Source organism: Falco rusticolus, chromosome 13 (genome assembly GCF_015220075.1).
Source record: "Falco rusticolus isolate bFalRus1 chromosome 13, bFalRus1.pri, whole genome shotgun sequence".
NCBI lineage: Eukaryota > Metazoa > Chordata > Aves > Falconiformes > Falconidae > Falco > Falco rusticolus.
Window position 1 is genome coordinate 17,915,762 of NC_051199.1, and position 13,288 is coordinate 17,929,049.

Consider the following 13,288-nt stretch of genomic DNA (forward strand, 5'->3'; position numbering starts at 1 on the left):
CTATGCATCACGATTAGACCCATCATCCTGTAAAATGCTACTTGTTCTTTTGAACAGCTGCAATTTTCATAGGCCAGAACAGGTCTTGTAATCAGACATTTGCTGGATGCGCACCATTCCTACTTGCTGCGTAACAGCTGTTATTCATAGTCTCAGAGTTTGGTCATTTACAAGAGACTCAAGGCCATAGGTCAGCCTTCTTCTCTTCCCTCTTAAATGAAAGAAAGTTCTGTAAAGGGCAATATGCAGTGAGACTGCGTGTGAACACCTTGCAATTGTACAAACCAGAAGGAAACAGAGTCTGAAAGACCTGAAACAACTCAGTTATGGCTCAACCAATGCCCTGCTATAATCAGAGCAAAGAAATAACAGAAAAACCACCCAGATCCCAGGACTGATTGGCTTTCTATCAAGTATTGTTTTTGTTTAGAAGACTAAGCCACACTTCTATCAATGGGCTTTACGAACAAAGTCCTTTACTCATTAACTTAGCATGACAAGGGCTAGTGCAGGGCACAGAGCTGCAACCCCAGAATAGCAATTCCCTCTGCCCTGAGCTTGGGGGTGGCCTCTTTTCAGATGCCTCCTGTCTCTGACCCTCCTGCTGAGGTTCCTGACACTTGTGTTATCTGCGCAGTCTTTCACCAAAGCCCTCCACAACTGCAAGTATGTGTCTCTCTCCTGCATGAGCAAACAGAGCAGTTTCCATTCCTCACTCCATACAGAGACAGCAGTGCAGGAAGAGACTGACCACATAACTGAGACAGCCCTTCTGGCTCTCCTCAGCCACCCTTCTGAAGGAGGGATGCCATAGAGATGGCAAGGCACCAGCTGTGCACATCTGCAGCGCACATGCTCCCCTTTCTTCACCTTCTGAATTATGCCTGTGAAAAAAAGGTGGAAATAATTCTGACCATAAGCAACCTCCCTTTTTCACTCCCCTCCTCTTCCTGTTGCCTTGCCTGGAAATTGAGTGTACATAGAACAGGAGGTTATGGTTGTTTCAGCATCAGTAGTGGCCTAATGAATTACACAAGCACGGTACGCTGAAGCCTGTGCTTTGCCATCTTATCCTTAGAAGCCGCCCCTGGTTTTAGATATACACAGATAAATGATAGAATATTTACAAATGAACCACTCAAACTTTCACTATTATTATAGCCACACCCTCCCCAGTCCTGTCCTCCCTCCACACCTTTCTTCCTCCCGTGTTTAGGAAACAGACATCAGATTTGCCAGTGTTGAAGATAATCACACTTCACAAGACCATGTAGGCATCGAAAGCTGTATCAGTTGATGTGAGATGCTGGATGAAGAATGGGAAAGAATCTAGGGTCCATATAGCATCCTGCATTATATATATATGTGCACATATATACACATCTATCTATATGTATTTTAGGATTCTGGCTAATTTCAACCATGGGACAGAAATGAGAAGCAGCTGCCCAGCTCGTGGAGATGACACCAAGAACACATGACCGGAATTAGCTCTGCACTGGCAGTTATGACTGCTAGGACTTTCCTGTCCAGAAGAGCTGACAGCACATGACAGTCTCTGCACAGCATAAATGACCCACATTAGAGTCCCTTCCAAATGAATGTCTTCCTCCAGGAAAGCTCAGCCAAACACAATTCATTAGCTCATGTGATCACAAACAATCCCTGCATTAAGAAAAGGTGAAAAGTCAGTATTGTTGTGTCCCAGCCATTCATCAACACAAGAGAAAAGTTAAGGTAAAAGACTTCAAGATTTCTGCAGGTTTTTTGGAAGCCAGCAGCTTTACTTGCCTTTCAGGGCAAGCAGATAATGTGGAAATAGTGGCATTTTAAAAGCTGGGGTTTTTTTCAGAGTGTAATTTTAAATGACAACAAAACCAAGCAAAACCCCCACAAAACTTTCCCTACTTCCAACCCGCCCTCACACAAAACGCTGCACATCATCTGCCTGGTCTGCCCCTGACAGCACAGGCAGAATCAGAACACAGTAGATAGTAAGTTATTAACCTCTCAAGATATTGTCTGGAATCAGAATTTGTTGCGGAAATTGTATATTAAAGTTGAACACTGCTGCTAACTGAATATGGCCTGATTCACAGTTTAAACAAATAGCGTAGCATGGCTGGGACAGTAATTTGGAAGGATCTGTGAGAGAAAATAATTCACATTCGAAGTCCACCTGCCTGTCTTTAGTTGTGGATAGTAGCTTTGGAACACGGCTGTACCCACACCTCTAAATTCTCTACAAAGGCGTCTGTCATTGCCAGGTTGTTTTACTGAATGACTGTGCTCAATGTGTAGATTAATTTTGTCAACTATTAAAGCCCACACACGTATTGTGGTGTCCCCTTCTGCCCCTGGTGCTGTGAACATAGTTTTTCAGGGGTTAAGCTCTCCCTCTTAGCTCACACTATGAGAGGTAACTATTTCTACATCTCTGTGTATGCCTTGGCAGACACACAAGAAAAAAAAAAGAAAAAAAATGCAAATAAGCAAGTTCATAAATGAAAGCAGGTAATGAGGTATCAGATGTGGTCTCCTGTCTCCAGTTTGCACCCACAGTGGTCCTATTGCTATTGAAGTTTTCCATTTCCCTCAATGGGGCTGGTTCAGGCAGGGCCACGGGACAGGCACAGCACTTTGTCACTCTCTGCTAATCAGCTGACAAAATCTGTGCTGGCACAGGCCAGGCAGGTGACATCTTAACAGCAAGTTTCACAAGCTGAAACAGGTTTACTCTTAGCTGCTGGTAGCATCCCAAATGTCTGCCAGGGCTGGCTTCTCGTGATCTGCCTGCCAGTTTGGGATGACAGCCTCCTGACTTTTGAGCACTGGTTGTGACCTTGGGTTGTAGCGAAAGACATGAAAACTGTGCTCATGTCCAAGATGAGATGATGAACAGTGAGGTGCATTTGCAGACGTGAAAACAGTGCAGCTCACTAAAAGCAGAAAGAAAGTTTGGCTACTTTGGATTCTTTTCAGTCTTTTAATCCTCCCCTACCTCTTTGCACCACCAAGAAACACTCTGTATTGATTACGCTGACATTGACAGCAGAGCTGGAATTTTTTTTTTATTTTTGCACATCTCAGTTGAGAAAGTGGGTTATGATTCATCTCACACAATCTGAGTCAAAGCAATTCCTTAAAAAAAAAATAAAGAAAAGAAAAAACCAAACAGTTTTGATGCGTTTCCATCAAAAGAGAGCAGGCTGGAGGAGAACACTCAGCAAATGAGACAGCCTCATTTAATTCTTTTTTTACCACATTTCACTCTCAGATAAAATCTGGCCCTTCCCCCCAGCTAAACTTCAAACGATGCTCAAAATACCCCCAAAAGTTACTGGCAAGAGAGAAACGCCGTATCAAAAAAAACCCAGCATGAGGCAAATGCCACCAGAAGAAGAAATAACAAATGTTGCACCATGCCCCCCCCTGCCCTGTGGAACAGTGATTGCTAGACTGAAAAGTAACAGATTACTATGGTGACTTATTAATCTTCCTAATAGCCTTGAACTATCTAAATGCTGAAGTGTGGTAGTATTAATGGGTACATTATATTAACAGGAGTTAAAATTACCAAGTGTGATCGCGGAGCGCTTCCCCCCCCGCTTTCTTATTTTCACAGCCATGTTATTAACCCTGGAAAATAGGGCTTGTAATCTAAATGCTGGGAAAAGCCTTCAGACTGGTTGTGATTTCTCATCAGACAAGGCTCACGAGTCCATTTTGTTGAGTTTCACATAAAATAAGGAGTGTGGCCACAGCTGTGCGTAAGGCACGGGACTTGAAGGAACTCTAGGCTCAATTCCCATTTTGCTACTCATTCTCTGCATGACTCTGGGTGAGTCATCTCAATTTTGCCAGTCAGCCCCTCTTTTGTAAATTAAGGACAATAATAATTTCCTGGTCCTTGCCATATTTTCAGTTTGGGAGCTCTGAGGGATGCATACTGGTTCCTACTTCATGTTTAATTTGCACATAGTGCAGCAAGACCACAGTCTTGCTAGCAGGCCTTAGATGTTACGGCAGTACAAATAAGCCATAATATAACACGGAAGCAACTCCCAATTTAGAACTTGTTGCTCAAACAATAGGTGAGCTGTTTTCAGTTTTAAAAAGCAAAAAAAGAGTTCATGTATGCCAAGTCATGTGCATAACTAACTCAAAACAAAGAGAAATTAAACTGTTTTCATGTTACTGGGACAAAGATTTGTCCAGGACTGCACAGCTGGAAGTGTGGTTTCTAACTCCACCTCCAAAACTGCTTGCCTGCATCTCTCTCCACAACTTAGCCATAAGTTATGATCCAAAAAAACAATGTCTTGAGGCTTAAAACATTCTAAAGCTCTATATGAAATAAAAATAATTTCTGTAAAACTACAATTCAGAAAAACATTCTCACTCATTCATAGACATACATACATGCACCCCCTCTTAAAATACCTGTGCGTGAGAATTTAGTGCTTATGAAATCCTGGATGGAAACTCCTGGTTTCACTTGTCTCCATAAAATAGATCTAACAGGAGGGAGGAAGAACAAAACTTCTCCATCCCATCTGCCCCTAGACTGTCTTCAGCTCCTGGCCTCCTTCAGGAGATTCCCAGCCAGGGGTCCTACAGGTACCACAATTTATGGTTTTTAGTGAGGTGATGACGTACCCACAGAGAACCCCCCTGAGACCAGCCAACTCATTTCATGTGGGACAGGAAACAGCCATAAGGTAGGTCACACTTTCGCTTCTTAATGACCTGAGTTAGCTACGGACTAATGACCTGCAGCCAAGGATCTGATGGCTCATTATCATTTCTTCAGCCATTTCAGTCCATAGAAAGTTTACTTTGGGAATGTAAGTTTATTATGAATAACATGGATTCTCTTTGAATTGCTTCTCAAACAAACGTAGAAGGATTTACTTTGTTTTCATGCAGGTCTATTAATTTGGGGGGGTTTGGCTACTGGCTTCACCATTGTTCAAAGTCTTTTCAGAAAGAGGTTGAGCTTTGTTACCGATTTGTACAGTTCCTAGCAGACTAAGGGCCCTATCACAACATAATAAACATCTACCACCCTCATGGATTAATTTTTTCCCATGGATACAGTAATTTTAAACATGCTGAAGAATCCTGCAGAATACAGCTGTACTTTAGAAAGACACATCTCTGGTATTTCATTACCACATTTCACTCCTCTTCGAAGACAGCAGGAAATTGTCAGCTTTCATTTACTGACTGTTGGGACAAACCTAATCCACTCATGGCCCGAAACCCACCTTTCTTTCACAGCACACAGCTGATCATGGAAATCCCTTTGCTAAAACGCTTCCTTGGTATTCTGCACTTATTCTCCATTAAATGACTTCTGCACCACATCAGTTCTGTTTAAAAGTAAAAATATATCTAGGTTGACTGCTAGCAATTCAAGCTAAATCAGGGACTTAAAACCACCACGGAAGTCATGCTGCTTGCTACCTGTTCCAGCTGGCATTTTATCACCTGCAGTAACAAAGGGTAATTTTGGTTTTGATGCAAGATTTAGATTACATCTGTGAAGCAGCACTGGTCTCTGAAGAGATTGTGGCTCAGAAACACTCATGATGCAAAGTCTCATCCACTCTTATGTGCATAAGAAGAGGAAAAAGGGAACGTGAGTCTTCTGCCTCCTGGCACACGTGGGCACCAGGTGGTCAGGGCTTACAGAGTGCAACGTTCCTGCATTCCTGACTGCTACATCTGCTTGATCTTCATTAAGAGATGTGCACTCAAGAAGACCAAGATCCCTGGCTTAAAAAGATCTAGGTGCTTATCTTCACAAAGCATTTTTCCCCACAATTACTGCAGAGTAGGATGTAGATCACATCAACAGCAGGAAGAAACAAACTTCTCCATCTATTTACACAATCTTTCAAACGGTGAAAAACAACTTAAACAAGCTCACAGCCTCTGCGCCCCTGTTTTTTCTTGCCTTTCTCATGGCTGGACGCAAATGCATGTAGACATTGTATATTTTACTCTCCAACCACTCACTGGCCTCCTCCCTTTCCTACTTTGGAACTGTGGGCCAAAATTCACCCTATAAGTTGCATTGAGACTATCCTTATCAATTTGCTCTCCAAACTCTACCTGCACTTGCTGTGCAAGGATGCCGGCAGGCACAGGACTCCCTGAAAGCAAGCTAGACAGGGGTGGCAAGCATTGGCAGAAGTGAGACTCAAGAAACAGGCTCTGAAAGCCATTTACCAGGGTAATTAAAGCCCCTGGGGAGCAGGGGGAGGGTGACTCCCCTTGCGGCAGGCCACAAGAGGGCAGCTGGATGTTAATGGTACCATACTGTGACCTCCCTGAACGATGGCTGCTCCCAGCCTTTGTAGCCTGTGTGCAAATGCTGGGATATGGCTTGAACATAAAAAATAGTAACTTGAACTACAATGGAGAAAAGGGTCCCCATTATATGCCTGTTCCTCCTGCTTTTGTGAGCCATTACATAACAGAAAATGACCGTCGGCTCATCAGTCGTTAAACATCTAAGCCATTATTTTCTGACCCAGATGATGTTCAGATGAGGATGTATGCTATTTTGCACCAAACCCCCCATTTTAAAACAAAAGGCATGATGATACAGCGTGCATGGCAAAATGGTGATGTAATTACACTCTTGGAATAGTAATATGCACCTTTTAATGAGACTTAGGAATACAGACAAGATATGACAACTTTCATTTTCTTTTTCTGGCGGTAATTCAGATGAAACTAAGGGGCTACCTGAGCCTCTTAGAGGCTATGGAAATGCCTGACAACGACTGAAATGCAATGCAAAACACATTCAGTTTAGAAACACTTGAACTGTTCAGTGCACAGAGCCGTGTCAAAGGAAACAGACACCATGAACTGAAGGATGCCATACCTGGACAACCTGTTGTGCCTCCCCATCTGAAGCTTCTGTGACTCTACCACACCCTCTCCCATATTTTACTTGGACTGCTAACTGCTAACCCATGTCCTGCCTGTAAAGAAGTAAAATCAGCTAATACCTTTGACACTGTTTGGACACAAGGTCTCTGGTTCTAGTGAAGGATTTTTAGGTTATCAATGTTAACCTACTGGAGATGCAAATACAGGGAGTGGAAAGGTTGACACAGCCTTGACAGAGTCAAAATTGGTGCCACTTAGTGTTCTCTAGTTTTAACTGTGACACAGCATCTCAAAGAACCATTGGAGATGAAAGATTCTCCAGAGGACACTCATACAACTGCTGCTGTTAATCAGCTCCTACCTGAAGGGCTGTACAGATTAGAGTGCCCTGCAAATAGGGTGAAAGGGGAAAAAAGGAAGTTTGAAAAGGTAAAATTGATCTGCCACAGGTCACACAAGAGGTCAGGGTGAGAAGCAGAAAAGGAAGTCAAGCATCCTGCTCGTTGGCCTTGCTCCTCAGCCTGTCTCTGCACCACCTCTCCCACTGTCCAAGTCCAGGCATATAGTGAACACACATAAGATAACTACATTTCCTGAATTATCAGCTTTGAGACAAATCAACATCCCATTATTGCACAAACGGAGTCTTTTCAGCAGGACCATCTTAGTATCTTTCTTCTCCCCATGTGCATCCCTACAGCACACTGGAACTACAAAAGGAGACTTCTACATTATCATATAGATAATGTTCCTTTGGTAGCTCTGAGTGCTTGTGGTAAAACACCAGCAAAAGTTTCTTCCCACCAGTCAGGGAAACTCCTCTGCTGTGGGGAGTGACTCAGCTGGGACATAGTCCAGAAGGCAACAGGAGATGAGGGGCCCTGGTGGCACATTTCCAGTCTTAATCAGCACTGTCTGAATGGTGATAGAGACTGATAAGCTGCCAGAAGTAATTTCTTTCTATGAGACTTGAAACAGTGGTCCAGAACAGTTGTGATCTTTGTGTGTGTGTATTTTGTTTTGTTTTGTTTTGTTTTTTTTTTTAATGCAAAATCAAGGGCTTCAATTTCCCATGGTGGCCAACAAACAATTTTGATAGTTTCATCCTAATCTCCTGTAAATATCCATTTCTCCTCCCCCAACCTTACCCAATTTTCACTCCACAAATTTTTAATCTTTTTTTTTTTTTTTCAACAAATCAGACATCCCTATCTGCAATAGCACATTTATCAACGGGGAAGACTCTGACAGAGAGAAGCCATCCCTACTGCATAGCGCCTAACACATTTGGGAATCATTTCTAATGAAAAGGGGATTTGATTAAAGACAGCTAACTACCACAGATCAGCAACGGAATCAGCAGTAGGGAAGGAAGAGTGGCTTAGACTTAAGAGACTTCAATTTGCTGATCTGCCAAGGACTTCCCAAGAGAAGCTGCTCCATAACCTATAGGAGGGTAGAAGGGGACATACACCAAACATTGAGTTGCTTGGTATAGGCAGTGTGGCCTTTCAACAAAAGTAAGTTAGGCGGAATGTCCAGCATGCATGTATAACTACTAAAAATTCACAGTGTTTTTTTAATTATTATGCTTAGCAATGATACTTCTATGCTTAAGCGCTGCCTTGCCAATGGCAGTTAGAGGATTTCCCAGTGACTAGATTGTGCCGCTGTGGTAAGTCTAGGTGACAAACAGCTGCAAACTGTGATATTGCCACTCCAAAGTGTGTCTCCAACATGCTGCTTCTGGCTTTCACCCTGTGCCCAGGCTCCCCGGGAACGCAGCATGAACCATGCTGTGCTGCCAGCTGTGTGTGCTTGCATGAGCAATCACTGGCTACTACAGTTCCCCCAACTCTGAAACCACCTTCAGTAATTTCCACTCAGGGAAGCTGAAGAGAGATGTAGCAAGCACAGACCTGATGGAAGTGCTGGCTGTCCTGCTCCTGAACTCAGCTCAGTACCAGCCGGCGGTTCCAGGGCAAAGAGACAACCTCAGTGGCTCCTACTCCTGTTCTCTGCCCCGGAGCCTCCACTCTACCCATGCTGACTCCAGAATCAAGATGGTTTGATTGAAAACCAGAGATGCAGCAAGTGAAACGGCAGAAGGTTGGTTACAGAAAAGATCCCAGATTGCTCACGGGCCAAGTAAAATGACCTTTCTCCAGCCTGACAGTTCAAATGTAATTATTCCAACAAATTATTTTCATGACTTAATATAACGCCTTGCAGCTTTCTAGCAAGGTTAATTAGATTCCTCAATTCAAAACCTATCTGCTTTTAACCAACTTTTAATACGCTGAAATCCAGTTTTCTAAATTCAAACTAATAAAAGTGATTAGCTGACAGCTATCTGGTATGCTACAATTACCATGGCATTTAGACCTCAGGCAGAAGATATTTAATGCAAATCAGAGTCAATGTCTCTGCCCATTTGTCCTTTTTCTGATTATTTGATCAATGTGCCATATGAATCTTGTACAATCCACACTACTGTGCTAAACAAATAAAGCACAAAGACAGAGGTATTGGTTGAGACAGTTAACCAAAGTTGAAAGACTCTTTTTTTCCTCCCACACTTAATTTGTTCTTTCTACATGAGCATAAAGTTACTGAAAGGCACTGGCTGACAGCTCATAGATGGGTATTTAGCTCTGACATAGCCAGAATTAGTACAAAACTCCCGGCCTGCACTGCCGTATTAAAAAGCCTCATCGACTGTGACTCCAGAGACCATCTTTCCCTGGAAGTAGCTCAGGCTTGAACAAACCTAGGAGGATGAGGGGATGAGGGCAGCCCACCTCTTTCATTTTATCCAACCATAAAAAAGCAGTCGTGCTCCAGAACTGCTGGTTTTGTTTTATGTTTTTCTTGGTAGGTATGTAATTAGTTGTGGCCATGTCTCCCAAATGGCTGCACGGGGCACAGCATGCTTAGAGAGCTGAGGAGGAGTTCAGCCCAACACACCCCATTCTGCACATCAAGAATGCCAAGGCTGGACACCGCTTCAGAGATTATCTTCAGTGGCGTATACTCAGTGCAATTAGGAGATCAATCAGGTGCAGCTTGTAATTAAACATCACCTGCCTGAGGTAGGACTAGGGCTGTTGTTTGGTTTTCATCTTCCAGCTTGCATCATGCGTGACTATTCCATCTTTGATCATGCTCCACTTATATAAACAACACTGGCAACATTTCTGAATTCTCTGGAGCCTCCTTTCCATTTTCCTGTCTCCTGCTAAATTAAGACATTGCTCTGACCTCCCATCTGATAGCCAAATTGATGACCTGACATTGATAGACTTTGTGTTCCAGCTCTTTTGAACTATGCATCCCTTTTGGATGAAAAAACTTCGAGGTACCACATTCTCAGAACAGAGCCATCTTAGTGATACAGTATTAGTCTGCAAAACCCGAGAATTTCAGCTTCCTAAATACAAGTGCTAAACAAAACTAAAGCTCCACTTCAGGAAGCAATTTCTGAGCCGTGAGGAAAATTAATCACTAGAACAGCTTATCAGGGTAGGTGGTTGACTCACCATTGCTTGAAGTCTTTAAGATAAGATTAGATTTCTTTTTTTCTAAAGTCATGATTCAGTCAAGTTTCTGGGAGAAACTGAGTGTAGGATATTAGACAGTGTAATGGTAAAGTCCCTTCTGACCTTGCAGTCTGTGAATATCTAAGCTCTCTGTTCACCTGCTTACCTTCTTGGGCTATGAGGAGAACTGGGTGGGCTTTGATCCATCAACCAGCTCCTGCCACTCACAGCTCTGCACTAAGAAAATAACCGTAATCAAATCTCATGCTTCAGGGTTTCAGCCACTTGTCTGAAGGGAGTGGGAAAAAAGTTTCTCTTTCTTGCTTGCCCATGCTAATGGCTAAATACATGTCATGTTTGTTTGGCTGTTGCTTTGCTTTTAAAACATCAGAAGTGAACAGAAATGGATATGGGCGCAGATGAAGTCAAACAGCAGCAGAGAAAATGCTCTCTGGTTATCCTCTCTCTAGTTACTCATCCTTGCTCACACCTCAGATCTGTGCTAGTCATCAACTCTGATGACTATCAATGTTTATAGAGAAGACTTTTCAGCTGTGAGGGTGGAGACGTAGAAGGTACTGATGGAGAATAGGGACTTCTATCAAACCCATCTACAAGGGCGATGTTTGTTTGATGAGAACATCTTGACCTTCTCATGTAATCAGATACATATCACTGCAAGATCGTTGTTTATTAGTGAAACCTTGGTCCCACCTGCTTTCTGATTGCACAAACCCACAGAAGTTTCTTTAAGCCAGGCATCTTTTGGTCCAAGCAAAAGCTATTGCAAATAGACCTAGGGGGCAATCTGAGTGAAGTTTTAAAGAAATTATGAAATAAAGTAAGATAAAGAACACAAAATGAATGGCCTAGCCCAGTCTTTAACTCTACAAACTACAGCAGTTTGCTCCCCTACACCACAATCACTCAAGCCTGTAAGAAACTAAACATACAGACATGATGCATCAAATGTACCCAAGACTCTTGACTAATGCAGAGTGCAGAGGCCATATCTCCTGTGTTTTATATAAAGGCAAGATATATATTCTACACCTATAGATGCTTGAGATAATTCCATTCTATACCGCTTAATAAGGAAATTAGCTGCTTATCTTTTTCCAGGCAACAAAGATGACATGGTGATGAGCCAATCAGTTCAGATTTGTCTTCCCCGTACTTGCTGGACCCAGTCCTGTGCTAACAGGTCTCCATGTCAAACCAACTTGATTAACTCAAAATACATTTCCCTTTAATCTATGCCAGCATGCAGACAATGGAAATCCATGCCTTGGGAGCAGAACACGTTTACACTGCCAGATTTTTTGCAGCTGCAATGAGAAGGGATGGGGCAGGTGGGCAAGACAGCACACTACACCTGAATTCAGCCTCGTAGCCTAGAAGCTGGGTATGGATGGTGTGAAAATGAACCAGACGCTGAAGAATTCAACTTTATAACCAGAAAGACTACAAACATACAGCAAGTGAGCATGTGATTTATGCTGAAATTACAGAGGAATTCCTATGGATAATTACACTTCCAGCCCAAGCACGGAAAGCAAATCCATCAATACAAATGTCACTACATTAACAGCTCAGCTGTCAGGCCTCCCCATTACCAAACTTGGTAAATTCAGAAAGGGGCTACAGACACTGTGATGTAGTACGGCTCACCAAAGTAGTCATCAGAGGGAGGATTCTCCATGTCATACAGCATTTTCTTGGTCAGATGTTCCAACTCATCCTCAGGCCTGAAGGCAGGAGTGCTTGATGCAGGTCCAGAGCTTGGATATCCACTCTGAAAGAAAAAGGACAAACAGTTTGTGATGTGATATAAAAGCATTCGCCCGCAGTTAAGAGGGTCTATTGGCTGTTCAGCATTGAACTTCTGTCTTTGTCTTTTTTTGTCTTCTTTTTTCAAAACCCAGGAGATTCTCACAAGTAAACATCTCATTTAATGTAATGAAAATGGACTCCTAAAAACTTCCCGTAAAGTGCTATATATTGCCCTAGAATGAGAAGTATTCTGTGCCTCATAATTATGTGTCTACTGGGTAGCACATAATAATAAATAAAGGAGAAAATTATTCCAAGGATAACTTGATACAAACATTTTCCAACACTGAAGAAGGCTTTGGAAGCATTTCAGTTTGGATTTGGCAACAGCTTCCATCACTTAACAACGCAATATAAAAGTTGCTAGAACAATCATTGCTACAGTGGTAGAGTATATGGACAAAGGCAGATAATCCCGAGCTGATAGTTATGTTGTCTTCTTGTTTGTTTTGACACAAATCCTGCTGTTAACATTAGTAAGAGCAGGAGCGAGTCCACAGATTTTTAGCACTACAGATACAAAGGCTTTAATATGTGCTGAGAAACTGAGACCTCTTGGCCTTCATATGTTAACAGCTGGCATGCAGTATTTGCAGCCTGTCTCAGTGTGTCTTCTCCCTGGAAAATGGCAGAAGTATGGGCATATTTGCATATTTTGAGAAGCACAGAAATAGTCTCATGCCTAGAAGTTTCTTGGAAGAAGCTAAGTTTGGTGTCCATAATGAGAAACTCGGTCATTTGAGGATTAAAAAATGCTGAAACCAGCTTTCCTTGCATGTACTGCTTTCTTGAAAGACCTGCATGTGAAAACTAACTTATTTATGAAATGCAGCATTTCAGTGAAGCAAGTGATTTCATTGATTAACTGCTGTCTTCATCAAGGACTGGACCTTAGCCATGAAACTTATAAGCCTTAGTCTACCAAGGAAGCATTTTTCCATGCTCCATACCTATTTAAAATGGGAAGAAAATGTAAAGCCACTGGAGAAACAATACACTAGCTGCTT

At 42.5% G+C, this 13,288-nt stretch overlaps 1 protein-coding gene across 5 annotated transcripts in view; it reads right to left on the bottom strand.

The window, feature by feature from the left end:
• Positions 1-13,288, bottom strand: part of LOC119156532 (LIM domain containing preferred translocation partner in lipoma) — a 356,284-nt gene that overhangs the window by 75,396 nt on the left and 267,600 nt on the right. For all 5 annotated transcript variants that reach the window (XM_037406345.1, XM_037406347.1, XM_037406344.1 and 2 more), the window contains one exon: positions 12,120-12,243. In XM_037406345.1, the coding sequence (XP_037262242.1) occupies positions 12,120-12,243 (124 nt within the window). The remainder of the gene's footprint in view (positions 1-12,119; positions 12,244-13,288) is intronic.